The 26,282-nt window shown below is 38.3% G+C and overlaps 1 protein-coding gene across 1 annotated transcript; it reads right to left on the reverse strand.

The window, feature by feature from the left end:
- Positions 1 to 884: 884 nt before the first annotated feature.
- DCAF13 (DDB1 and CUL4 associated factor 13) lies at positions 885 to 26,277 on the reverse strand. The gene is made up of 11 exons (XM_065832936.2): positions 26,124 to 26,277; positions 23,988 to 24,187; positions 22,607 to 22,714; positions 20,719 to 20,808; positions 19,639 to 19,794; positions 18,825 to 18,902; positions 16,418 to 16,500; positions 14,323 to 14,487; positions 10,884 to 11,019; positions 2,590 to 2,753; positions 885 to 1,750 (listed from the first exon to the last, which is right to left on the reverse strand). The coding sequence occupies exons 1-11, from the start codon at positions 26,191 to 26,193 to the stop codon at positions 1,663 to 1,665; spliced, it is 1,338 nt and encodes a 445-aa protein (XP_065689008.1). The 5' UTR covers positions 26,194 to 26,277; the 3' UTR covers positions 885 to 1,662.
- Between the last annotated feature and the right edge of the window lie 5 nt (positions 26,278 to 26,282).

Below are 26,282 nucleotides of genomic sequence, written 5' to 3' on the forward strand. Positions count from 1 at the left end.
CCAAGGCTAATGAATTCCAAGAGGCAGGACTCCTTCGCAGCAGACAACGCAACCACCAACTACATCAACTCAAGCTAAACTGACAAGGCTGAACATTTTTAATTACATTCCAGAAGATTAGTTTAGTTTTGCAAATTGTGCAGGACTAAGCTCAGTCACAAGCCTTACTTTGGACTGCACATTCTCCCTGAATTTTCTGTGTTTCGGGAAGGAAATAAACTGTATTTGGCACAGAGTGCACTGTGTTAGTACAGCAGGCACACAGCCAGCACCAGTCTATTCCCTGATCTGTTCCCCTGCTTCTCATCATCCTACTTACAGCTCTTCAGATCTGCTTCTCCTCCTGCATCACCCCATAAGGTAACTGATCCAGAGAGTAAAAGATACATTATGGCCTCTTACCAAACAGCCATAATTTTACCATGATGATCCAGGAATCTTGCCCAAACAGTGCTGGAAGAAACAACTGAAAGAGCAAGAACTAGAAATGCTTATGGATGTTAGTGTCAGTAGATACAGGATGCTACGTGAAGGCAAGTGCTCAAAGTGCTCAATTTCCAGATTAAAAAGTTAAACTATAAAGTTTATTTTAATTGAGCTCATTTTCTTTTCGTGCATAAACTAGGTGAAGGTGTAGTTACAGACTGCATTGCAGTGCAAAGGCTTACAAAAATCCTTTTGTATGGAAGATGTTAAGCAACACTTACAGTTGTTAAATATATCATATTTCTGCAAGAGAAGCCTTCACCCTAGGAGGCCTAGTTCAGTTCCAACATAGTTTTCTGATCACCTTAGCATCTTCAGTAAACAGCTAAGTCTGTCCCATTGGAACAGGAGAGGAACATTTCCCAGACAAACAGTAGAAGAACTTCAGACTACATATATCTTGTGAAACTGAAGCTTTTATTTTTTTATATAAACTTAAAATAGAAGGTTTATAATAAATGTCATCTAAAGAAGTTTCCGGCTTTTATATAATTTCCCATCTTTCATCCAGATTTTAGAAGTTTTAAATAAGCTAAAGAGAAAAGATATTTATTCAACTACGTCACAATATTAGCAACAGTCTGAAGTTTTGTCAAGTCATATAACAATTGTTAAGAAGACAGAGCAAAACTATAAATATGTTTACAGATGTCTGACATTCCTGTTGAATTCCTTTTCAATAAAAGGATGTACTGTAATAAGTAAAACACAGTATATTTGTCAGTTGGAATAATCAAGATTTATTTCATTGCCTTAAGGTCACTTGTTTACTATATCAGCTTTGGAACAAAGGGGTTTTTTGCCTCTGACAAATTTGAATAAAGTCCAGGCTTCTTTTTTAGTATGAGTACCACAGATCAGGATTAGAACTACAGATATCCTCCACCAACTACCAAGTTATCTGCTTATATGAGAAGGGTCAAACTCCACTGCAATATACAGTGTTGGGCCAGTAACGTCAGACACACAAATAGCTATAAAAGATTACAGGGCCAATTCTCAGAACTACCCAAAGCAGACGATGACTTGAGACATCAGAGCACGTGTATACTTGGAAGAAAGGCCATGTTTCTGGAGCCACACACCATCTTACCAATGTCCATCAAATTAGGTACTGTGGATTCATTCAGTAGTGACATTTTCTTTCATTGTGACATTTTGCACAGATGAAAACAGTTATTTCACTACTGCCACAATATGTTTCTTCTTTTCTGACACAAATGGCACAGATCCTGGTTTGCTGTGCTTACGACGATTCAGTTCCCTAGAAGTAAAAAACAGAAGAATGGAGTTAAGTAATCAGACGAACAATTTAACAAACACTAGCTTCCTTCTTAAGCTACTAATGGATATATGCTACGATTAAAATAAAATATACATATATTTAAGAATTACTCTGCTTTTATTAATCAAAAGCCATATACTTCTTCCCTTGAGAAGGACTGTCCCTCTGAAAAATAACTTTAAAATGGGCTAATTTAGAAATTCGAAATTGAGCCTTTACTTGGGATCTCAGCTTGCTTTGTTTTCTTGCCAGCAATATCTGCTGCTCAAGTTTGTAGTGTCTTTCAGCTCAGAAAGAGGACTAAAACCCACTACTTTTTCATTTGACTGTTAATTTAATGGCTACAAAGTATTCCACCTGCTCCTAGATATGCCAATATGGCAATGATCCAGGTGACTGTAAACACTCATCATGGAGCCTGGCACTTAATAAAACAAAAACAACCGAATACCACACCAAGAAAAACCACAACCTCCTCACACCCAAACCAGGCCATTTTGTTTCCATTGCAATGTTGCATTATGTTGTGTTTAACAGAGCACTGTGGCTCCTTCCAGCATGGTATTTGCTCCCATTTCTTCAGTGAAGTTTTGGGAAGCAGCCAGTCCTCATTGATACTGGCACTTATCTGCATTTTCCTTATAATCAAAGGCTAATCAATCCAGTAGTTCATGATCACTTATTCAGATGTTAAAAGTAGCTTCTACTTGTTCCTCCCACACCCCGTAGCTGTCAGTCCCACACATCGCTGCTACAGCACAGCAGCGATGCATTTTATTCAGATTGAGAGAAAACAAAGCCAGAAGAGGAAGACATACTTTCTCCGACGAGCTTCTCTCATGATGCGCTGCTCCTTGATTTGGCCAAATATGCTCTTAGGCAAGTGCCGGTGTTGAGCTATGCGTCTGATCTTCGGGTGATACTGGAACTTCTCCTTCAGCTTCTGATTGTAATTCATAGCTGCCTTCTCTCGTGGTGCGAGCTAGAGGCAAAACAACACAGGCAAGCATGTTGTAAAAGAACAGGGATTTAACTGTTGCAAAACTTCCTACAAAAACAAAAAATAACTTTTCATTCAAATGGCTTCCTTCAACAAATGACTGTAATCACAGAAACTTCAGAATTAGGGTAGGTAAGTATTAAAAACCTACAATTTCAACAATACTCCAGTGCTCAAACACAAAACATTATCGCATTTTCAAAGCTCAGTGAAGTAACTGACTACCCCCTGAAAATCAGATTTTAATGTGCTATAGAAATAGCTGACAGTAAAACCTCTTTGATCAGAGTCTGCCTGCTTTCCTAACCCCTGATGATGATCAACTTCTGTTGTGATACAAAGATTTGCAGGCATTTTAATCACTAGCCAGTGTAAGTACAAATGCTATAAATGAATTGTCTTTATGAACAGCTTTACAGACAGCTCTTTAGGTGGCCTAAATCTTACCCAGTGCCTTGATGCATTAGGAAATCTGAAAAGTACACTGAGCTTCAAGTATTAGCTTGACTATATGGCACATAGGGAGTTCCAACTTTCATCATGCACATAAAAAAAAAAAAAAAAGATCTTTGTATCAAACACAGATGAAATTGAGGTGAGCTAGTATTACCACAAAATACACTATTTTTTAAAATTATGCCTGAGCCATCATTAACAACACTGAAACTAAGAAATGCCTTTTCCTAACAGCTAACCTATAAAGGATATATGTGTTTTTTAAAATAGGCATATTTCCTTTGGTCCTAATGCTTTTTATCAAAGGGAAAAACCCTGTGTGCTGTGTTTTTGTTTAAAGCATGCACTGCTTCCTGAAGAATTTCTTATGTATTTTGGATTTGCTTAGATCTTTGGGAATTTCAGCTGAATTTCAGTCTAGTGAGCTTTCACACAAACAGAAAATCTGTTAATATTAAGTATTTAATATTAAATATTAACAGAGGATAATCCTGTCATCTTCCTCCTACATTCCCACCCAAAACACACTAACTCAAGTGACATTTAAAAGCCCTTCCTATTCTCAAACACACAGTGGCACAAGTCTTTTGCGCTCTCACATTTGCTTCATCCACTACTACCTGCACCTGAAGTATTAAAAGCAAAACAATAGTTCAGTTTCTATATAATCAGCTTTGCAGCTGACTCACTGAACAAACCTGAGTTTCAGACAGTAACAAAAAAAAAGCAATAACAAAAGCAACAACTATATTACACACACAGAAATTTGGAAATTCCACCTACATTATTATGCAACATGCTTTTCTCCCTCCTTTGAAATCAGCAATTGGCTGTTCTCCACTCTGGAAATCACTTTTAGAAGTGACTTCTTTTAGAATATTTCATAAATTCTGAAAAAATAAATATCCTACTCAGATAATTTTGGTCCAAAATACCATTGATGGTCTGAAGGCAAGTATTAATAACCCACATGGCAAAGGCATTTCTCTGTTGGGACAATAAAGAAAAAAGGTACCAGATGCAGAGTTGCTCACTGTTCAGAAAATTCTTATTCAGGCATCACAAACACAAAATACTCTCACAGCCTCTGTTTCTCCACATGCCCTTATCAATAAAAACAAATCCTTCTGCTTTACTTACATTTATCATGATCTCTCAAATTGCAAATGAGTAAATTTTACAATCTTAACCCACTAAAACTAACATCCCTCTGCCCTTTACTGAAATTCCTCCTAGTAAGCCAGCCTAAATAGCTTGTTCACTCTCAGTAAATCCCAGGTGTTCCCACTCTGCAGAAAACTGCCAAGAAAATCCAAATTAAAGAGCTTTTATTTTAATTAAATGCAATGATTTTCCTTTAATTTAAGAAGAGCGAATTGCTGCTGATTTAGAATAGCCTTGATGATCCTACAGACAAGAGGTGAATCTGTAAATTAAAGATACATCCAGGATATCTTATTTAAAAAAATAGCACAGATTAAGCAGTGGTTAGCTTGAGTCCAATTCCATTTTTATATATAAAGTCATTTATAGAAAGGCCAGCTGCTGAATGCCAATGCCCCATATACGAGGCTGGGCTGAGCACATTCTTATCTACATGATGGTAGAAGAAAATTTTGCAGTAATGACAAGTTTCTGTCTAGTTACAAAAGGCAGCAGACAGCTAAGAAAGCAGACTGCAAGAACGCATGGAATTCCAGTCGCTCTTGCAAGTCATTTTCCAGAGGTCAGCGCAAGCAGCTGAAGAGAACAGCATTGCTTCCCATCCTGCTTCGAGCTGGAGAAGATGCTGTAAATGCAGCAGGATTAGAGATTTCGTTTGTAGGGACCAGAACACTCCACAGTATAATAAATTAGGATTTATATGACATCATGAGTGGAAGACATGCTCAAAGATGAAGTATGACCATTTTTCATACATTCCAAAAGTGAATGTGCCACTTCTTTCTTGTATGAGGAAAACGGAAATTATGTGGCAGAAAGACAGCTGAGTTGTGCCATTACCGCAGTGGTACTTCACAGCAAATATCTAGAGTAAAAAGGGGCGAAAAGAACCCTAAAATGCAACCAAGTTGTCAGCAACAGGAAAATCTGAACTTGAGTAAACTGCCTATGCCTTTCTTCCCTCCAGATGAGAGAGGTTGGTTATTTTTCCCATCTAAGCAGAAGGAAAGTAAGCATTTTTCCAGAGTTCTGACTGAAGAGCTAAAACCACCTTTAACAAAAAATTGTCCTTTTAAAGACTATGTACTGTGCGGTCTTTAAAACTCCACACTATTAGACTCCTGTAATTCAGCATGAGAATACGAAATAGCTGTTTATCTATCCTGTCCAGGTTGCCCTTATACGGCAGGGCAGACAGAGCACAGATGCAATGTATTTTTAGAATCCAAACATATTACAGCAATTTTCTACACCATAGTTTGTCTTAATTCAATTTTTTCCATTGCTCTGCTGAAAACACCTTTTAAAATTTATTGTCATAAAGTTTATTACTCATTGTTTCCTTGGATCAAAAACAACAGAAAAGGTAGCGTAGATGTTGAGAGCACAAAATCATAGCTAAAGGGATGGAGTTACACGTGCATTGAATCAAAAATACAAAATCACTATGAAAAGATTGCCATGTCATACAATATCTGGTACTGCTTATCAGCCATATGTCACAAAATGGTGTGCCAGCAGCAGACCAAAAGGATATACAATTAGACAGTTTTGATATGCTCCTGCTAATGCACTTTGCTAGATCAAAATCAAGACCTGTAATTGCACTTTCTCCCATCTTTTTCAGTCCTTACTCTGAAGCTGTCACTTCTGCATCTTGTAAGAAAGCAGCAAACCTACGCTACACTCCTCACACTAGTTTTACTGAAACATAAATCATTCATACGCAGAAGGTTTTCTTCTTCAATTGTCCAGTGCTCTGTTCCAGTTCTTAACTACTCTGGAAATGTAACAGAGCCAAATTTGGAGCTGTTACAGAAGTAAATGTTACTTAGCATTTACACTATAGGAACTGCAGGTGCAGATTTTTTCTGATGTGTCAAAAGACTGAAGATCAATACAGCTTTCTGAAGTTTTACTGATGGTTCATTGCTTTCACTACAATTAAAAAATCTCAATCTACCCATTTCTTTGTATTAAGTAGATTAATTCTATTTTATTAACTGAAACTTACTCTATTATTGCTGCATTTCCAGTCTTTTCACTCAGATGAGGCTCTGTTTTCCTCTCTTCCTCAAAAGCCAAAAATCATTTACCTTTTCAGAAATGCCAAACCTCTCCAAAAGCACAGGTACAGAAGACTCAAACATACATAACATCACATTTTATGTACAACAGTTTGGAGTATCTTGAAATTCTTGTTTAACTGGGTCTTCTGCTTCTGGACATGCAAAGCTAGATGTTTATTGCTTTAAAAATGAAAACTTAAGTCTTATTTGATAGTATTTACTATTTAATCAACTTTTATCAAAAAACTAAACACTGCAAATTATTTTAATGCAACTTCTGCAGTAGCCCTAACAGAGATTTGAGGTTTGCCACCCCTATTTAAAACCCATACAGACTTTATTGTCAGCAGAGTGGAGACACAGCATGCCTCTGGCTCCTCCTGAGACTTATTCTTACTTTAATGTTCCACTGATTTTAAATAATGAGTGTGATGCCAAATACATTAAAAAACAATAGAAACATGCACGTCGGAACCGATGACTGCTATGGCAGCCACGGTTCAGAAAGTATAACCTTCCAAGCAGATAAATGTTCATCACTCGCAACATAAGCACTATGTACTCACCACAACTTCATTGGAACCCAGCAATGCTAAAACCAAGACTAAGTACTCACCAAAGGAAAAAAAAAGTTTGATTACCATTCCCCTTTCAGGATGCTGGTTTCCATTCACTCCCACCCCTAAAATATCCATCTTAAAATACAATGCATTACAAGATGTTAGAATTATATCAGAAATACAGTGACCTTTGGATGAGTCATTCAATCAAATCTTCTCAGCGAAGAAAAACAGCAGACCAAGCAACTAAGCGTTTAAGACATATTCTGACACTTCCGACAGAATTACTGACTGTTCAGTTTTGAATATTCAAAATGGTCAAAAAATAGCCACAGACTATGGAAAACTGGACATTTACAAAACAAGCTACCATATGCCTATGAAGATAAGAACATCAATCCTCTAAAAAAGGAGCAGGTACTAAAGAAAAACAGCGGAACCTGATAAACAGCCATTAACAATTGCAATGTTAAGAATCACAGGAACTACCAGGTTGGATTGAACAAGGATTGGCACAGCTGCCTGAACTGAAGCAACATTTCCAAGGTACATCCAAGAACGTGGTAAGACATAAAGATTCCGCTCTTAAGTTCCATGAGCAACAGTTACTCTCTTGTTCCATGTCTTGCTATTTCAACAGCATCAGGCTTGAACACACTTCCACACAAGGTATGGGGATGTGAAACATGACCTCTTCTTATTATAACTTTTTTTTACAAGTTAATTAGCATCACCCATGTGACATGAAAGCAGTTTTTCTACATAATTCACTATGCCCCTTCTACGTTCTTCCTATATTTCTAAATAATTTTGCTTTCTTAAGACGTCTTTCGACATTGCAACCTGTTTTTTTTTTAAGATAGGATGACAAGTTTTGTATTCTAAATGACAAGATGACTTCCATTTCTGATAGTTTAAAAAAAAAAAAGGGCAAAACACCAAATGAAAAAAAAAAGAGAAAAGGCACATGCCACTTGACCTGTGTATCTTGGGAGCTGACAGCTGGAGAGCTTTGTCAGAAATCCTTACAAACTCTTACAGGCACATACAAAAGCTCTATTTGTATGATCCCACAACAGCAGAACTGAATGTATGTGCAGCCTCCAAGAAGGACATTAAGTAGCAACAATGTACTTACAAACAGAAAAAAAAAAAACCCAACAAACAGATGGGCAATTTTATATAGGATACACTGGTCAGGGAACTCAAGGAGTACTAATGTGCAGACCACAGCCAATACCTGATAGTCATAACTAGTAGTGCCTTTCTAGGCCCACTCATGGTCAGTTTTCACTGACGCAAATACTACATGAAACAACAGAATGTCATTCACCACTCTCCACTTTGAACACTGAAAAATATTCAAGTTGTTCTTTTGGTATGTAATATTTCTACAATGCAGGAGTAGTTGGGTTTGCATATTACTTCCCAGAGCCAAGTATCCTTACTCTTTCATAAGAAAAGGAGCCAATGCCACCTAGTAGTCAATAATGTGAATTTTCTGTTCACATCTGAAAATATTAGGAGTCGTTCTATATGAAAATTGTACTTTTTACATTCTTTCTACCCACTAGTCCTTCACAAAAAGGGTACAGAGTTAAGTTCTATGTCAAAAATACCAGACAATTCTGTTGCAGAACATCTTAGATAAGAACAGCATGCTCCTGCTGTGCTAAGTATGAATAAAAAAAGTTTCAGCTAATGCTGTAAAACCAGGTGAAAAGGACATTGCCATGACCATGTTGATACAAGAGCAGGAAAAGAGGTAATATTTCTGCCCAATACCGCACTGTCTAAGCAAATTGAACATAAAAGATAAATCAGAAAGTGAAGTCTGTAATGAGTTGCACAGTCCTTAGAATTAGCAAGTACAGCATTGATATCTAAATGTTAAATGTTCAAGTGGAACACTATGTGGGAAAATCCCAAGAATCAGTTCAGAAGAGGAAAAAAAAAAAATCATAGAATCATAGAATAGTTTGGGTTGGAAGGGACCTTCAAAGCTCATCTAGTCCAGGTCCCTGCAATGAGCAGGGACATCTTCAATTAGATCAGGTTGCTCAGAGCCCCGTCCAGCCTGGCCTGGGATGTTTCCAGGGATGGGGCATCTACCACCTCTCTGGCCAACCTGGGCCAGTGTGTCACCACCCCTATGGTAGAAAATTTCCTCTCATGTCCAGCCTGAGTCTCACCTCCTTTAGTTTAAAGCTATTACCCCTTGTCCTATTGCAACAGGCCCTGCTAAGAAGTCTGTCCCCATCTTTCTTACAAGCCTCTTTTAAGTACTGAAAGGCTGCAATAAGTTCTCCGCAAAGCCTTCTCTTCTCCAGGTTGAACAACCCTGATGCTCTCAGCCTGTCCTTACTGCAGAAGTGTTCCAGCCCTCTGATAATTTTTGTGACCTCCTCTGGACCTGCTCCAACCGGTCCACGCTATAGCATCCTCAACAAAAAAAGAGTTATTCCATTACAGAAATTCAACTTCAATAGTAGTTTGTAACCACAAAAACTGTATAGGCTATCAAGATATATGGGTATATATTTTAATCTATAGCTCTATAACGAAGATGAGAAAAATAATAGGACTTTCAAATACCTATGGCAAGCCATGGCTCAAGATGCAGATGCTGTTTTCGCTGTGCTACTCCGTATCCAGTGCTTCACAAGGCACAACAGTCCATGAACTACCCCATTCCACACTGTAGCCCTAAGTACTCCTACCACTCCTATTCACCTGTCACCTCTCCCAGCTCCACTTCACTTCCCTCCTACGCAGATACTATCACTTAAGAGAGCTTCAGGTAACCACAAGCAGCCCTAGACAGAATTATCCAATAGATCCATCCCCTCAACTGTACAATATTCTTCCATGAATTACAGCTTCCCTTTCCTCTCCCCTTATTCTTCACAAGATCAAGTAGAAACTCCCTGGAGCGTTATTTGACAGCTATGCTGATAGGCTCAGAAAAAGCAAAGTAAGCCACTCCAAAACAACCTAACAATATAAAGCTACATAAAGGGATCACTCCCAGAGGACAAAGTGTCAAATCAATTCTCTAACGTCATTCAGTACTTCAATACAACTGTGCAGAGGAATACATGCAAGTGGTAACTGTAGCAGAAAATTTTGGCTTTGTCTATACATAAACCTTTGAACAAGTGTAACTGATGAGACTTGTATCCAATTAGACTGATGTCTGTTCCTCCTATGGACACTTCAACCAAACTGACTTACACTGCAGACACCACACTACAGGGTGTTCCAAAAAGATGGACCCGATTTCAAAGAAGTAGTGATTTCAAATTGGGTCCATCTTTTTGAAACACCCCATAGTTTGCATACCTGATACCTGAGAGTTACATAGGCTAATGACGATCTCAGTTACGCACCGGGGCAAGTGCTCTGTTTCACAACACATATGCTTATCATTGCACATCATATGCACAACTGCACATGAACCAGTTGCATGCCAGCCAGAATGTTTTAAAAGTACTACCCCTGAGCCTCAGAAGAATAACTTACGTATGACAAATCACAATTTACTGCTTTTTCTCTAGTGCAAAGGGATGAATTCTCACCTGTAGCATGCAGGTAAAAAAACTCCCATCTTGTTTAGTTAGAACTGATGATTATTGTTAACATTAAACAAGACCAAAAACCCCACCCTGCGTAGCAATAACAAGGCATGTAATTCTATTATTACAAGCTGCAGTAAACGCAATGAGTTATACTGCATGTCAGTTCAAATTAAATACAAATGTCAAACTACAGTTTTATATTTTCCCTTTAGAAACAAATTTTTAGAAATTGAACAGGCTAACAGTTGTAATAACAATTTTTAAAATGCAAAATGCAACTCTTACCACTCCCAGCTTTTCAGAAGCATTAGCTTTCCACAGACGAATATTCATCTCATCTGAGCCACAGAGAATATATTTGTTATCTGAAGTCCATTTTACAGTGATGACATGCTGCATTCGCTTTGTATGATATACCTCCCTAAAGAAAAGAAACTTTTTAAAATGATCTATCATCACTTTTCCCACCAACATTACCTTTCAAATAGCAGAAAGCATTCTGTTCAAGACAAAACGAATTTTTAACTTGTTGCTTTTTTAAACACTTAAATCTATACATAGAGAGATTCAAATAAAGTATGATGATCAGACTGATAAAGGACCACCCAGGATAAGATGCTTTTTAGATCTGTGTTTTCATAGAAATTACAGTAAATAGCTAAAGAATAACTATTTTTGCAAAACATGCCATGGGTATATCATATGTGTACTGTTCTCAGGATGGTTTCCATTAACATGCTGTTACACTGATCAAGCATTACAGAATGGGACTGCAGAAGAATTGGTGCCACAGAATCTGACAGCACCATTACAAACGAGAAAGAGAACAGTAAATAAACATCTCCAGCTCTCCACTTATGGCATGGCAATGGATTGGCTACTCTTCACTGTGATTTCCCTCCTTTCCCCAAAAATTGTCATCCTTATCATTGCCTAAGAGACCCCTAGGAAAAATTTTGAAACCCTAAAAACTTGAAGTAAAGTCTACAGTCCTGCAAACAAGCTCAACAGTAAATATCTGCTAGTAAAAAAGCATTCAGAACAGCTGTGTGGCTATTAAAGCACAAACTACATTTAATTTCTCATCAGACTCTACCTCAACAAGTCCTGGCACCTGTTGAAAACTGTTTCTACATGTTACATTTAAGCCAATATTCAATGAAAATTAGATGAGAGTTTCATATAAGAACATATCAAACAAGCAAAACAATATTAATCATAAAGTTATTATTTAATTTCGGCTATAAAAATACAGAACCAAGAACATTTTTCTGGTAATTTTAATTATTTATTTGCATTCTAAAGGTGAAGAATAAGCAAGGCCTACTTATTTTCTGCTTATACCCACTCCTTTGGTGTATTAGTCATGCACTGCAGCTTATGGACCATTCTCTTTCTTCTACGCAGTTATTTTTACAAGTAAAATCCAAGTAGTAATAGAAAGAAAGTATGGAAACACCACCTATTCAAGAGCTGTGGAAAAACTAGACTGGGGTTGAGCTGGAGGGGTTATGAGAAAAGCAAAAGTAATCAATTCAGCACCCTAAATAAGCTTAACCACCTCTCGTAATTCACGCTCAAATGATGCTCTACAAGAACAACCATGTGGAAGACTGAGCATGAATACCTGCAGAAAGCATTAATACTCACACGACCTTTTTACTGATGCTTATGTTTAATAGTGTGAGTACACACATGCATTTTCATAAGCGTGTCTATGTTTAATTTTACTGTTTGTCTCAATAACAAAGCTTTTCTTCACCCACCTTTGGGGAACTAAGTACCTTTCCTTTCCTTACTCTGAATTTTCAGCCTTTACCTCTCCTGTTGCTGTCATCACAAGTTATTAAATACCATTCTCAGGGAAAGGAAAAACACAAAACATGGCCAAATAACCTGGATCTGTCATTTAAAAAATTTACACAGACATCCAGTTCTGCTTACCAAGAATTTATTAAATTTAATCAACTTCATAAATCTTATTTCTTATGGCTAATCAGTTCCCTTATTTCAATTTTCATTTTAAAATAAAATAGAAAGAATTGACAGTTAGGAGTTTCAGACTGCTGTAAGATCAAAAGTCAAAACTGGAATATTGTCAGGATCCTTCTTTACAGATACTCTTAACTGCTCTCTCAGTTTTCCAGGTGAGATCAGATCTTTCATTTGGAGACTTTTCTCCATTCTAGTAGATTAATTTCAACTGTGCAATTCTGAAAAAGTGCAGGTTCCAAAGAATTTTAAATGTTCTAGAATGCCCTAGTCAGCTTGCATGAGTTAAGTTCTTCAATTGTAAGGCTTCTCCTCACTAGACTTGTGCCCACCCAGGGAAGGGGAAAAAAGGAGGGACAAAGAAGAAAATTCCTTCCATGGGCCTTTGCAACAATCTGCTATAATGTGGAATGAAACCTTTTACTGTTGCATTAAGGGGTCTGCAAACATCCCCTCAATGGTGATACGCAAAGTTAAAGCACATTACTGTTGTGAACATTACTATTCCATAGAAAGGAAGACCTGTAGAACACAAGAGCTGCCTAATAACATAAGAATTAAAAAAAACACACCATACACAAAGCAAAAACAAACAAACAATAAAAAACCCCCACTAAAACCAAACAAACAAACCCACAAAGGAACTGCAATATCTAGTTACATTTAAAATATTATAGCAAGGCAGCAAGAAAATGAATACTGCCTGTAGATTAGTTCTAAAGGAAAATGTAAACAACTCCTCTGAATCTTTAATAGAGTATAAGAGCATACAAAGTTACATTAAATAATACACACATAGCTGCATCAATCAACAATAAAAATATACTACTACTCCCCCAAACAATATTTCTACATTTCTACCCCCAAAACCACTAGTAGCAAACTCTTTGGGGGCTTATCTTGGAGAGAGGAAGGCAACTAAAAGTAAAATGAAGTTAATAATAAAGAAAAAAAGAGGAAGAATTGACAGCAGAGAATAATGAAGGTAGGTTTATGAAGAACAAGTGATATCAGACAGATCTGATAACTTCCTTCCATTTTCATCAAACTGAAAAAATAATAATGGAGGCAGAGTAGATCCAATCTGAACTTCAGCAAAATATTTAATACTCTGCCTTATGAAACCTTACATGAAAAACTAATTCAAGGTGAACGGCATTCAAAGCATTGTCACATTAATCAGAATGTGGTTGACAAATATGAACAAAAAGTAGTAAGTGTAACAAAACAGATCACAAAAGTGTCCCAAACTGATCCTCCAGAATTCATACAATGCTTTTCATGTAACGCCTTTAGCAATCGTCCATATAGGACGAAGACAGTCCCTAGAAAACCAAGTGCCACAATGTTGTAAGGCGCTGTAAACTTAAGCAGTGACGGATACAGTACAAAGTGACCTAAAATCATTAATGATACATATAGAGGGAAATAAGATAGGATTCGTCTTGGTAAAATACAAATGAGTACACCCAAGAACAATAACCCACTGCAATACTAATCCAAAATTGTATGAATACTGCAGTTAAGTATAAGTTCTACTCTAATATATACTCCAGAATTATCTGTCAACTACATGACCTGTCAATTTCAAGTTATATACAGATTAAGATTTCAATATTCACCAAAAGTAAATGCCTCAATGAAGATGTTAATGAATGAATTAAGAATTTTGAGGACTAGGGCGGGAGATCACTGGAATGAATGACAGCAAGAAAGGAGTAAAATCACTCACCTGCTGTGACCTTTGTCTACTGGAAAAATGCGGATGGACTTATCAAAGCTGGCAGAGACAAATTCTTTCCCAGTGGGTGAATAATCCACATCAAGAACAGCAGACACATGATCCATATGCACCATCACAGGTGATTCAAGATAGCGCATATCAAAAGTATATAAGCTTTAAAATAAATACAACAGCTTAATATCTTTAAAACTCTAAAGTAAATAGTACATTTTTGCCGAACTGCTACTTTAATCACACATAAACCATACTTAAGAACAGATCCATATTGCAGAGGGAACTTTTTAAAACTGCTCATAACACATTAAAAGAAAGAATGACATACTGTTTAGGGTTTGAAAACAGTTTATTATTCAGAGGTTTTGGTTATTAGATCAGACCTAGGTTTCTTGCTCACTGTCAAAGAACAGTCAGTCTCCACTGCTTCCTTCCTCATCTGTTCATGGGTCACTAACCAAACCTATTTCTGCAATGACCACACTGCCCTCCTTTACTCCATCTTCAGATACAAGCACATAACCTGAACTAAGGCAAACATCTCCGAATCATTACAGGAAGCCTATCAAATTTGCAAGGTTTTCAGATACTCCCATGTTGGGAACACCTAATAATTCAGAGTCTGCTGGGAAGCTCACACATGGTTGGCACCTTTCCTACTGCCTAATTGTCACTGGGTGAGACAATGTTAAGAGCCCAAGGAAAGCTTGGTCCTTCAATACATGGAGATACCAGTTCAGCAGAGCACACTATCTGTAGAAAAGCATTACATTAAAAACAAACACACAGCTGCTGGACCACAGCTGGTTCACTCTTAAGCACTGTAAAGCTCACGTAAGATCTACCTGTACTCATTCTGAATCAACAGGCCCACTGATACACAGCGAGACATAACAACCAAGTAGATCATTAACGTGCTAGTGCCAATATGCAAAAGTGCTTTACAGACAAAACACTGAATGAAACCTGCTTAAGATATACTATTTAGTAGAACTACTATATTAAAAACTTGTAATTTAGCAAGTTTCTCACCCTCCTTGCTGCAGATGAATGTGTAACTGGAATTAATTCAATAGCTCTTATTTAATAGTTTACTGGCAACTATTACTTTTTCCTTCTAAACTCCCCAAGTATGGTAGCATCACATTCAAAACCTCTGGTCCATGTAATCAGCCAACAGCTGCATGTGCATTGTTGATACATGCATTTTCCATTGCGCTTATACTGATTGCCTTAGTTCACAAGAGGATAGTTGCCCTGAGAGTAACAGCTTACAACTTTTAGTTTAGCAAAGGGGAAAAAAAAAATAAGTAACATAGCTTGGTAGCCTTATCATACTATAACCAAAATAGGCGAAAAGCAGTACATTAAATACAACACCCACTTTCAAGGCGTGGGCCAGATTCCATTTCCTTGGAAAAACAGTCTTAAGATAAGTGATAAAATTCCTGTGTTCTAGAAGAAAACAGCAATCTATTGTTAGATCACTGACTTCCTGGACAAAAGGATAAGGAGCACATTTTACAGTGCCCTAGTTTTGAAGAGACAGCTTTTTCAACATCAGATTAGCTGTTCACATGAATAGCATTCTTCAAAAGTAAAACACTGAGACATTGAGACGATAAGTATTGCAGCCTCTGGAACCATTTCACAAAATACTTATATACATCTTTTTTAAAGAAATGTTCTCATCAAAATAGCTGATCAGTACAATATATAAGCTTCACAAGAGGCAGCAAGAAAATAAACACTCCTGTTGGTCCAGTCTGAGGCAACAGTATTCATTTTCCAGGTCTCATTGCAAGTTACATTTGCATTGGTTCAGCTGCATTTTTTTCTAAGTTACACTGCTTTTCCCCCCAGGCACTGAAATACATCAAAAGAAGAAGTCTACTATCAAGCTTTTTTTGTTTGTTTGTTTGTTTTTTAGATCAGTAAGCCTATAATTCTCTAGGTTATTACTTGAGTGATTCAAATTTAGACACAGAGGGCTTTTTAAAAAACATATTTTAGCATGATGACAAATAAATAAGACACAGATTAAGAACATAACATGATCAAGATTATTAAAAAGCAAGGTCACACTTACTTGTAATCTTCATTTGCTGCAGTAAAAATGAAAGCTTCCATGGGGTTCCAACACAGTGTATTTGTCCTCATGTTCAAGATAACCTGAAGAATATTTACACATTGCCACCTTGTTATAGACAATAAAATACTTGCTATAGTTCAAAGCCTCCCACACCACTGGAGACAAGCACTTTCTAGACACAGAACTATGGCAGAGGAATAGTGACATGACAGAATGTTTCCTTAGCAGTATTAGAATGGGAGCTCAAGAACTTCCTCTGCCCCATCATATGCCCACTGCTTTCTGCTACACTCCAATTATGTTCTGTAAGTCATCTTAGAAGCACATTCTTCTAAGTGGTCATTTAACATGTAAACATGTTAGTGGTCAATGTGTAAACTCAGAACTTCTGAAAATATTAACTTCATCATATTTACAGGAGCTTTAAGTTAAGTAATCTATACACATGTCTAACTGAATGGTTATTTCAAAGGATGTAGTCATTAACTGACACTGTGAACCAGCTTTTGCAAAGCCATTATAAAATTGTAATGTTCTCTCAGTTATTACTACCCCTTTATTGTTTTATCTCTGAAATGGCAGTTTGTGAATGTTGCAGGACAGCTGCCATTTCTTATTGAAGCACCAAGCAACATGTTCAGAAGTCACTATGTTATAATCTACTCACCACTATCACTGTATTAGCCATGACTCATTTGCTACACATTCACATGATTTGCTTGGTACTAGTAAGCAGATGGCTACAAGAGGCCAGTGTGCCTTGAAGCTGGAGGAATGCAGCTGATGACAGCCTAACAAGACCCTTCTGCTCTGCTCACAGCAGACAAAGCAAGAGTCATTCAGCAGGTGTATGTCGCATGCCCCCACTTTCAGAGAGAGCGGTGGGAGAAGCGGAGGCAGCAAAGAGGGTCCTGACACCCCGGACCACACAACTGCTCTGCCTTCTGCTGAATCTCACAGGAGCTTTCAACTATTTTATTTAAAAATAAATCCCATACAGTATTCCTGACACGAAGTAGATGTACAATTAAGGAGTAACTTATTAACAACCTAAACAACTCTAAACAGGATTTTCCACAATGCTCTAGGCCAGGCATTATCCTACTTGAAAATTCTGACATTTGGGTGTTTAATGCTATGGTACTCCAAACTCATTTTTGTTCTAAGCTTACTATACCAAACACCATAAATTCACATAAATATAACAAAATATAGTTGTACAATTATAACTCTTACAATAATGAACACAGAGGTACACATCACAGAATGTTAGGCATAGGAAGGGACCTCGAAAGATCACCTAGTCCAATCCCCCTACCAGAGCAGGAACACCTAGATGAGGTTACACATGCATTCATGTATGTATACTTTTTTATATTTAGTATATATACATATGTAAAATTCTGTTAGGCTTGAACCTACTTCACAAAAGCTCAAACTACACCCTTTTAACTGGAGATCTACAGCACTGGCTGTGTCTATTTCAACATTCAGGTCTCTGGCTAGTATCACTGACAGTTTTTTATAAGTCCTGTCTCAGTGGCCCAAATGAGACTTCATTAAAAATGGTTGGAGCACAGGGACAGAAAGAAATACTGTTATGCCAACAACATTCCCATTTTATAACTAATTTAAATACCACTATAGTGTTCTAGTGTGTACCAGACGACTGTTATTGCAGACAGTACATAACACACAAGAAGGATACTGAGTGTGTATTCACAAAACAGAATACTGTATTTCAAGATTAAAATTGTTAAGATAGTTCTGGGGCTCAAAACTACTGAACTGGATCAAGGTTAATACGTGTGTATGAATTACTGGCTTCTTGTTTTAAATAAATACATTCCCTTAAGATAAATAAGAAACTTAATGTCATTGGTAAATTCCACATACAAATACAATTTTGATTCCACCACAAAGGCTTAAACTAGGTGCACAAGGGAGGGTCTATCACCATGCAAAAGTAAAACACTTTTTCAAATACAGAGCAAGGCTCTCCAATGGTGAAAATGAAATGCCTTAGAAGTTACTTTATATCCTCCTGCTTCGCAGAAGGAAGCAAAGAAAAAAAATTCACACATGCCCAGAGAGAATCCAATACAGGAACATAAAGTTCTTATTGTGAAATTACTGTCAGGTCAGGCACTTTATCAAGAATTACAACACAGTGAGCGTGACAGCCCATTTGAATGCAGAAAAGGGCCCTTCTAACTCTGCATAGTTTAAAATCTCAACATCAATTCAAAACTCAGCTAAAAGGCTCAAAATTAGACAACAAAAAACTCAGTGAACTCACAGTTCAGAGCTTCCTTTTCTCTATTGTCATCAACAGTTACAGACTATTTACATATTCAGTACGATTATTAGTGCCTAAGCTTCTGTTAAAAGAAAGAAAGATTACCTTTTTTAATGGAGTTGATTTTCTCATATCATATAACACAATATTTCTGTCAGAAGCACAGCTGCCCAAAAGGTATGTCTGGGAGAAATAAAAAATAAAAAAAAAAAAAAAAAAAAAAGAAAAAAAAAGAAAAAAGAAAAAAAGAAAAGAAAGAAAGAAAATTGGCATGTGTGGTCTTCCAAACACTTCTAGAACACAGGGTCAACAGTTTATATTAGATACCCAGCTACTTCACAAAGCTGGTAGACAAATAGCTAGTTTTTCGGTCAAGGTAATACATCCATCATTCTTTCTGTGCAGCTAATCATTCAGCACAAACACTTCAAATAGCTTTCCCTGTAAGAGTTAGAATCCACCCAGTCCTCTCTACTTCACAAATAACAAGCAATTCCTCATAAACAATTCATCTACAAACACAGCCCAGCCAAAAGGCACATGGGAACTGCTAATCAAACGTGATTGCCATGGAGAAGGGGAAAAGTCTTGGTCACAGGGAGTACAGAACTGGAACAGATGAGAGCTCCACAGCCACATAACTGCTACACCATATAGCTGAGGTACGTATTGCTGTGGGTGGAACAGAGACCACCCCATTTTTCTTTCTCCTCTCCCCCACAGAGACAAAAGATAAAAATATGAAAATATATGGAACTACATTCCAAAGCAATACAGCCATATGTATATACCCTCCTAAATATTATGTTAAAACATATCAAAATATAGATTTGCAAAAAGGCATTAAATATTTGTTAATAGAGTTTAGATCTTATACTGATCAAGAATATTGATTTCCAATACATAACAGAAACATTACCTCAACGGGATTAAACTTTACACTGCTTATGCTGTCAAAACCCCATGTCAGAGAACACATGGGACTCGTCCTTTGCTCATCCCAAATGTCCACTTGATGGCCACAGGTGGCAAAAACAGCTTCCTTCCAGTGGTGATCAATTCCTGTATACACTGTCTTAAACAACAAAACAAAACACCACACCACAAAACAACGAACACAAAAAAGTAAAAACATTTACAAAATCATTTATAAATAAATATGCAAGTATAACTTTACTAAAAAAAAAAATAAAAATCAACAAATCATTGCATATCACATCTGTCATGTTTTTATTCACTTACATTACTGTAAACCAAGTCACCACTGCTACCAGAAACTAAGTATTACCAGATGCACCCTTACACAATAGACCAGCTTTCTGTGTACTCAATGCGCTTGCATGCGTTTCTTGTTAATTTACAACGGGGTCAACATTAGAAGCCCATTTACAAAGTCCTGGCTGCTTTCAAAGCAAACGGGAATTTCAAGGGTACAACTACAAATTTTCAATGAGGATCTGAACAGATTCCATAGACATTACAATAATTAAAGAGTTTCAAACTACCTATTTACAAAAAGCATTTAATATAATATAAATAAAATAAGCTTATCATAAATTGAAAGTGCTGAAGTATATATTTTTAGCCTTTTGCCAAAAAGAAAGACAAAGTAAAAATTTTACATTGAATGGCTGCAAGGCATTGTCATGAAAATAAAGTTATTTAATACAGACTAAGCACTGACAACACACATCTGTAGAGAAAGAGACTACAGAAAGATCTGACCAGTTCTCAGGAAAGTGATGATTAGTAGAAGCAGATTTAAGCAGTCTCTGATGACGCTTGAGATATTCCTTTCTGGTTGTATGTAAAATAAATATAATAAATACTTGGGAGATACTTCAAAAGTGTCATTATAAAATTGGATGCCATTACCTTACATCCCATTGTGATAACAGGCAATATCAAACTATTTCTCCCTCCTCCAAAAGCTACACAAGAATTGCTTCAAACATAATTCAAAAGAACCATGGGAAAAATCAAAACATGGATTTACTACCTTTCCAAGAATTGTATGAATAGGTTCTTCTTCTTCTCCATATTCCGGGCTCTCCATTTTCCACTGCTTCACAGTTTTATCGTCGCCAACCTGGAAATATTGGAGAAAGCTTGTACAGTTTCACAAGAATATGTTGGGTTTATTTTACTAGATACGCTTTGCAATGAAGTACAGGCAGCCTTGCATAAGAGAATGATCTAAGACCTACATGTGAGTTCCCTCTCTTACCTATTCACTGGTCCCTTTTATATCTCCAAGCTGAAGATTGTTTCTCCTTGTCATAATATTCCACTATAAACTGCGAAGATACATGTACATCATCTAACTGGAACGGTGCTAACACTCTTCACGGTAGCCCATACAGCGCTGTGGTTTGGATTTGCAGGTAAAACAGACTGATAAGGCACCAATGTCTTGGCTGTTGCTGAACAGCAGTTGCACGGTGTCGAGGGATTTCCCCCCGACTCCATCAATGATCAACCCTGCCTCCCCATCAGCAAGTAGGCCAGGTGTGGGCAACAGAGTGGGAGGGGACACAGGCACAACAGACGACCTGAACTGGCCAAAGAAGTATTTCATACCATATAACACTGTGCACAGCAATAAAAACTGGAGTAGCAGAAGAAGGTGGCAAGGGAGCTGGCTTGTAAAGTGGCTGCTGCTCAGAGACTTTCTGGGGATCTGTCTGCTTGTGAAAGGAGGTGACTGATTTCCCATCTATCACTGTTAGTGCTCCTCCACCTTTCCTTCACCTATTCAACTGTCTTTTTCTCAATCCATAGATCTCTTCCAGTTTTCGAAAGAGGTACTTCCAGGACTGAATAAGAAAAAGGTGAGTGGGAATGATGACTATGTTTTTAGGCTACATTTTGTGATTTTTAATCAAATAGCACCTTAAACTGCAAATTATTTTCTCAAAGTCATTTTGATAAGCATGTAAACAGTTAAAAGGCACTTTCCACCTCCAGGTGCCCCTGTCGCCTGTTCCTAACCCCGTGCTGCCTCTTGCACTATGCCACCACAAGCTTTTGCCTGCCTGTGCAGTGACCTGGATCAGGCAAATTGGGGGAAAAAAAAAAAAAAAGAAAGAAAGAATAAGCTATAAACATTTAACTTCCTCTCCTGATTGCACTACTTCTGTTTCTTCTTTCCCTCTCTCAATTTTCAGGCAGAGGTATTGTCAAAAGGGGATTCTAATCTGGACTTACTTAGAATTTTTTGCTATGGCTTCCTCTACATCCTAAGTGCTATCCTCGTGACCTGGTATGTATTTCAGAATAGAAAAACATATAGTATTGAAAATAGCTCTTCAACGCTGAGCCTACAAGAAGCAAAACCTCAGGACACTCTACTCTTCAAAACCCATTATTTTTATTGTATCATCTTAGAATGAAACATGAAGACATACTCTTTCTAGATGGTTTACACACAATTGCATCAGTTGTGGTTGAAATAAGCTAATAGAGCTTCAACATAACCTTACTGAACCAGAACCATTTCAAATTAATCATCTTATCTTTAATCACAGGTTATAAAAACAGTTACTTCTCTAAGCATTTGTTTGTCTTTCAATCTACTTACTTCTTCAACTAACATGATCTATCTACTTCTTTAATGAAAATTAGTTTACTCAAGTTCTATTTACATGACCATCCATTAGCAATTTTCTGCTATTTATCCCTTCCATAGTCTTGAATAACATCCATATCACAGTACCAAAATAATTTTCATCAGAAACAGGATTGTCAGGTTCACTGACAGGTTGAATATATGTGTTCATTCAATATTTAAATATTGTATGCCAGAGGGTAAGTTGCTCACTGGAAAACAGATGGCAAACAGATACACTGTATTGCTGCACTGTATTAAAGAGACACATTATACTTACAGTAAAGAATGATGTACCACAGAAACGAGCACACATGCCTCGAACAAAGCCTTCATGGGCTTGTATAGTACGAATACACTGTCGTTTGGCCAAGTTCCAAATTTTAACCTGTTAAAAACAGAAAAGTATTCTGTTGTTAAGTTTTCTATAGCCCAAAACTGCCGTTCATAATTCAAGTAAAGACATCACAGACGTTGTAACAAAATGGCATAGCTGGCTTGAACACTGGTCAGATTTTATAATGTTAAAACTACTTAATTATTCCCTTCTTGGAAAAAAATTTTGAAGTGCTGCTCTTTCCTTCTAACCCTTTCCTCCCACTCAAACTGTATACCTACCATATTTTTGCATTCCCTTATTTCTGAACTAGAATTCTTGCTAAAAGACAGTAGCAACAATAATCTTAGCATCTTAGCAAAAAATACCTCTCTAACGAAAAAAAAAAAGCACACAGAAATAACCTTTGGAAGCAACACAATGTTTTCAGTCCAGTTGCTGCATTATATCCTGTAGAGATATTCAACTCTCAGAGGTTTTGGTGTCGAAGCATTTGGGCCCATTTAAAAAAAAAAAAAAAAAGCAAAACAACAAAAACCACAGAGGTTTTTATATTTGTTTATATTGATACTATCCAGGACTTTACTCACTCTCCCAGCGGATAAGAAAACTGGTCAATGTCTCATTTAAATTTATTCACCTCCTCTCTGAAAAGGTTACTCTCCTTTACACTACTGCATGACACACATACCTTCTGTAAAAAGCAGAAAGCAACCAGCTACCCACAAGTCACCTTTAAAATACAAAAGTACTACCAAATAAACAATATATGGGTAAAAGAGGACAGAGAAGGCAGAAAAGACATGATTTTTTTTTCTGCAACTAACTCCAACAAAAGTGTCCTTGCTTGCTCCTTGCCATATTTACCTAAAATATTCAAACTGACACAGGGTTAGCATTTTCTAGGCAATACGCTAAATTATTCCACAAAGTTTTTCGTTCTGGTGCCTCTTTCCCCTAGCTGATCTGATTTTATGTAGTCTTTTTAATCTGCCGCAGTTTACTTCTTCAAAGGAAACAGAGGTTACATGGGCAGCAAAAAGCAATCATTATGGACTGTAAATATTAACATTCACTGCTTCATCCTGAGGAACTGAATATCACACCCCCTGCTTGCAACCGAAACCTGCCGCCTTTGAAACTCTTATGTGCACTGTGAAGCTACAGACTGCAGTTTGAGAAACACTACTCCAAAATGGGTATGTTGCACCTTCCAAGAGATGTCACAGCTGAACAAAGACACAGAGAGATAAGCAGGGGGCATTAAAAAAAGGCCACACGAAGAAAAAAGAAGGAAGAAAGGTGATCTGTAACTGCAGCTTACCTCTCCATCACAAGCTCCAGACAGCACTGTAGACAAACTCTTTGGATGTTTGGCCATGCAATTAACTCCATCTCTGTGGCCATCAAGAGAGCTAAGAAAAGGTTTTGCAAACAGACGTTCTAGCTTTGTTGCATTCATAGCTCTTACGTACTCTCTTGGGACCTCAAACGGATGTAATACAGGGTCATAGTTTCTTGGAACTGTAGTAAGAATAACACAGACATTAGAAACCCATTGTATGTAGTGTAGGTCAAGGTATGCTGAATTCAGCAGCTTTTATCTGATTTTCCTGCTATGGGAGAATTTTCTGCAACACCAACATTTTTGCCATTCCTACTGTTTTGAAATTGGTTCATGGGATCATTAGTATGCTCACTTAACAAACTCGAAGTTAACAGTCTGAAATAACTCTGAAATTATTTGATGTCCTTTTCAAGGCTATAGTGCTAAACCAACGAAGATATTAATGTATATAATAAACTGGAAGTTGCAGATACCTTGCAACTATTACTTTAAAAAAGAGCCAACTACCACAAAGCGAAACACACGCATACACACAAAAAACAACACAATACCAGCTTCCTACTGTTAAACTCTAATATACACAGAAAGAACACAGTTAAATGGACAAGCACAGAGAGGCAACCTCACACTCCTCATGTTTAGTCAGCTGGAAGCCAGCCCTCACTCAGAAATAAGACTCATTAGTTGCATTCACACGGTCCTCTGCAAGCACTATCTGATTTCCCAGAGAGGAGCGTTTACACCCAACAAGCTCCAGGGAAGGGTCTCTCTGCACTCACCTGCACAGCTGTACCTTACAATAAACTGACAGACAGTGGTTATTGACATTGCACTTCTGTTTTTTGTCTCTTTCATGCAAAAAGGTTGAAAAGTCAGAAAAGTAACTGCCATCAGATCACTCATTAAGAACAGATACTTAGTTCCATCTGCTGATTTCCAAGGATTATTTGACGCCTATTAAAATCTCTCAAATCTCTGATGAAATTGAGTTAGATATCACTCTGTAGGACACCACAGAATTTGATTTTACCTCTCATACACAAATCACATTCAGAAAATTACGATATATTCAGCTACTGTTGCAGTGGGTAACTTCAATATTTTTCAACATTCTAAGTGTGTTACTACAATTAAATAACTAGAGAATACTCCTTCATAGATCATAGCCACCCACCCCCAATCAAATAATGAAGTATATGCAGTTTCAAATACTATAGGTGCACTGTCCTGCTTAAAGTAGTTTGACTTTGTGTATCCACGACACACAGAGTTTTATTCCCCGCTCTTTCTGATGACAGGTGGCCATTTCACAAAATATTTCTCACACTAGGTAGAAACTAAACCTCATTTCTATCACATCACAGAGATGAAACTGCAGGACTGTGCGAGATGATGAGGATGAGAACACAGCAGGGACAGTCATCATCACAGCTACCAGGTTGCAGTTACTACTTGTAAAAACAACGTGTAAAATGTACACGATTTTTGCCAGTTTTAATAAGGGATAGGCAGGAAGCAGGATAAGATGTAGCGGGAAACAACCAGCAGTAAATGCGACAGAGTGCCAAGGGTATCGTGGGTCACACTGAGTGCAGCCTGGGAGGCCCAGGCCGGTGACCAGCGCCCCAGCCCCACGCTCCAGCTCTAGCTGTCTCCAGACCGCGCTCTGACACCCCGAGCACCCAGAGCAGCCCGCGCTCTCCGCCCGGGGCGGGCAGGGGGGGCAGAGCCCGGCGGGAAGGCCGCAGCCCCACGACCCCCGCCGCCGCACGGCGGGTCAGGGCCCGCTGCACGAGGAGCGGGCGAGCGCATGCGCACAGCGCCGGTTACCGACCGGCCGAGCCCGGCGGCGGGAGGGAGGGCAGGCACAGCCCACCCGGGGCTCCGCGGCTCGCAGCTGGCTGACACTCTCCCCCGCTGGCAGCTCAGCAGCGGGGCAGGGCCGGCAGGCACCCGAGTGCCTTCCCTGTCTCCGCCGCCTCTGCCCTCGGCCCTCCCGGACGGGCGGCAGACGAGGCCAGGCCGGGCCGAGCCCCGCTCCGGTAGCCCCGCTCCGGTAGCCCCGCTCCGGTGGCCCCGCTCCGGTGGCCCCGCCGCGCTCGCCGCGCTCACCGCGCTGCAGGTCGAGCTTGGTCTCGCGGACATAGTCGTCGGGATTCCGACTCAGCACCTTCACCCGCATCCTCGCTGCCGCCGGGAAGCGCAGCCCCGCCTGCCCTGCGCGCACGCACACGTGACCGGATTCGCCGGGCGCACTGTTCTCGCGAGACC

Source organism: Patagioenas fasciata, chromosome 2 (genome assembly GCF_037038585.1).
Source record: "Patagioenas fasciata isolate bPatFas1 chromosome 2, bPatFas1.hap1, whole genome shotgun sequence".
NCBI lineage: Eukaryota > Metazoa > Chordata > Aves > Columbiformes > Columbidae > Patagioenas > Patagioenas fasciata.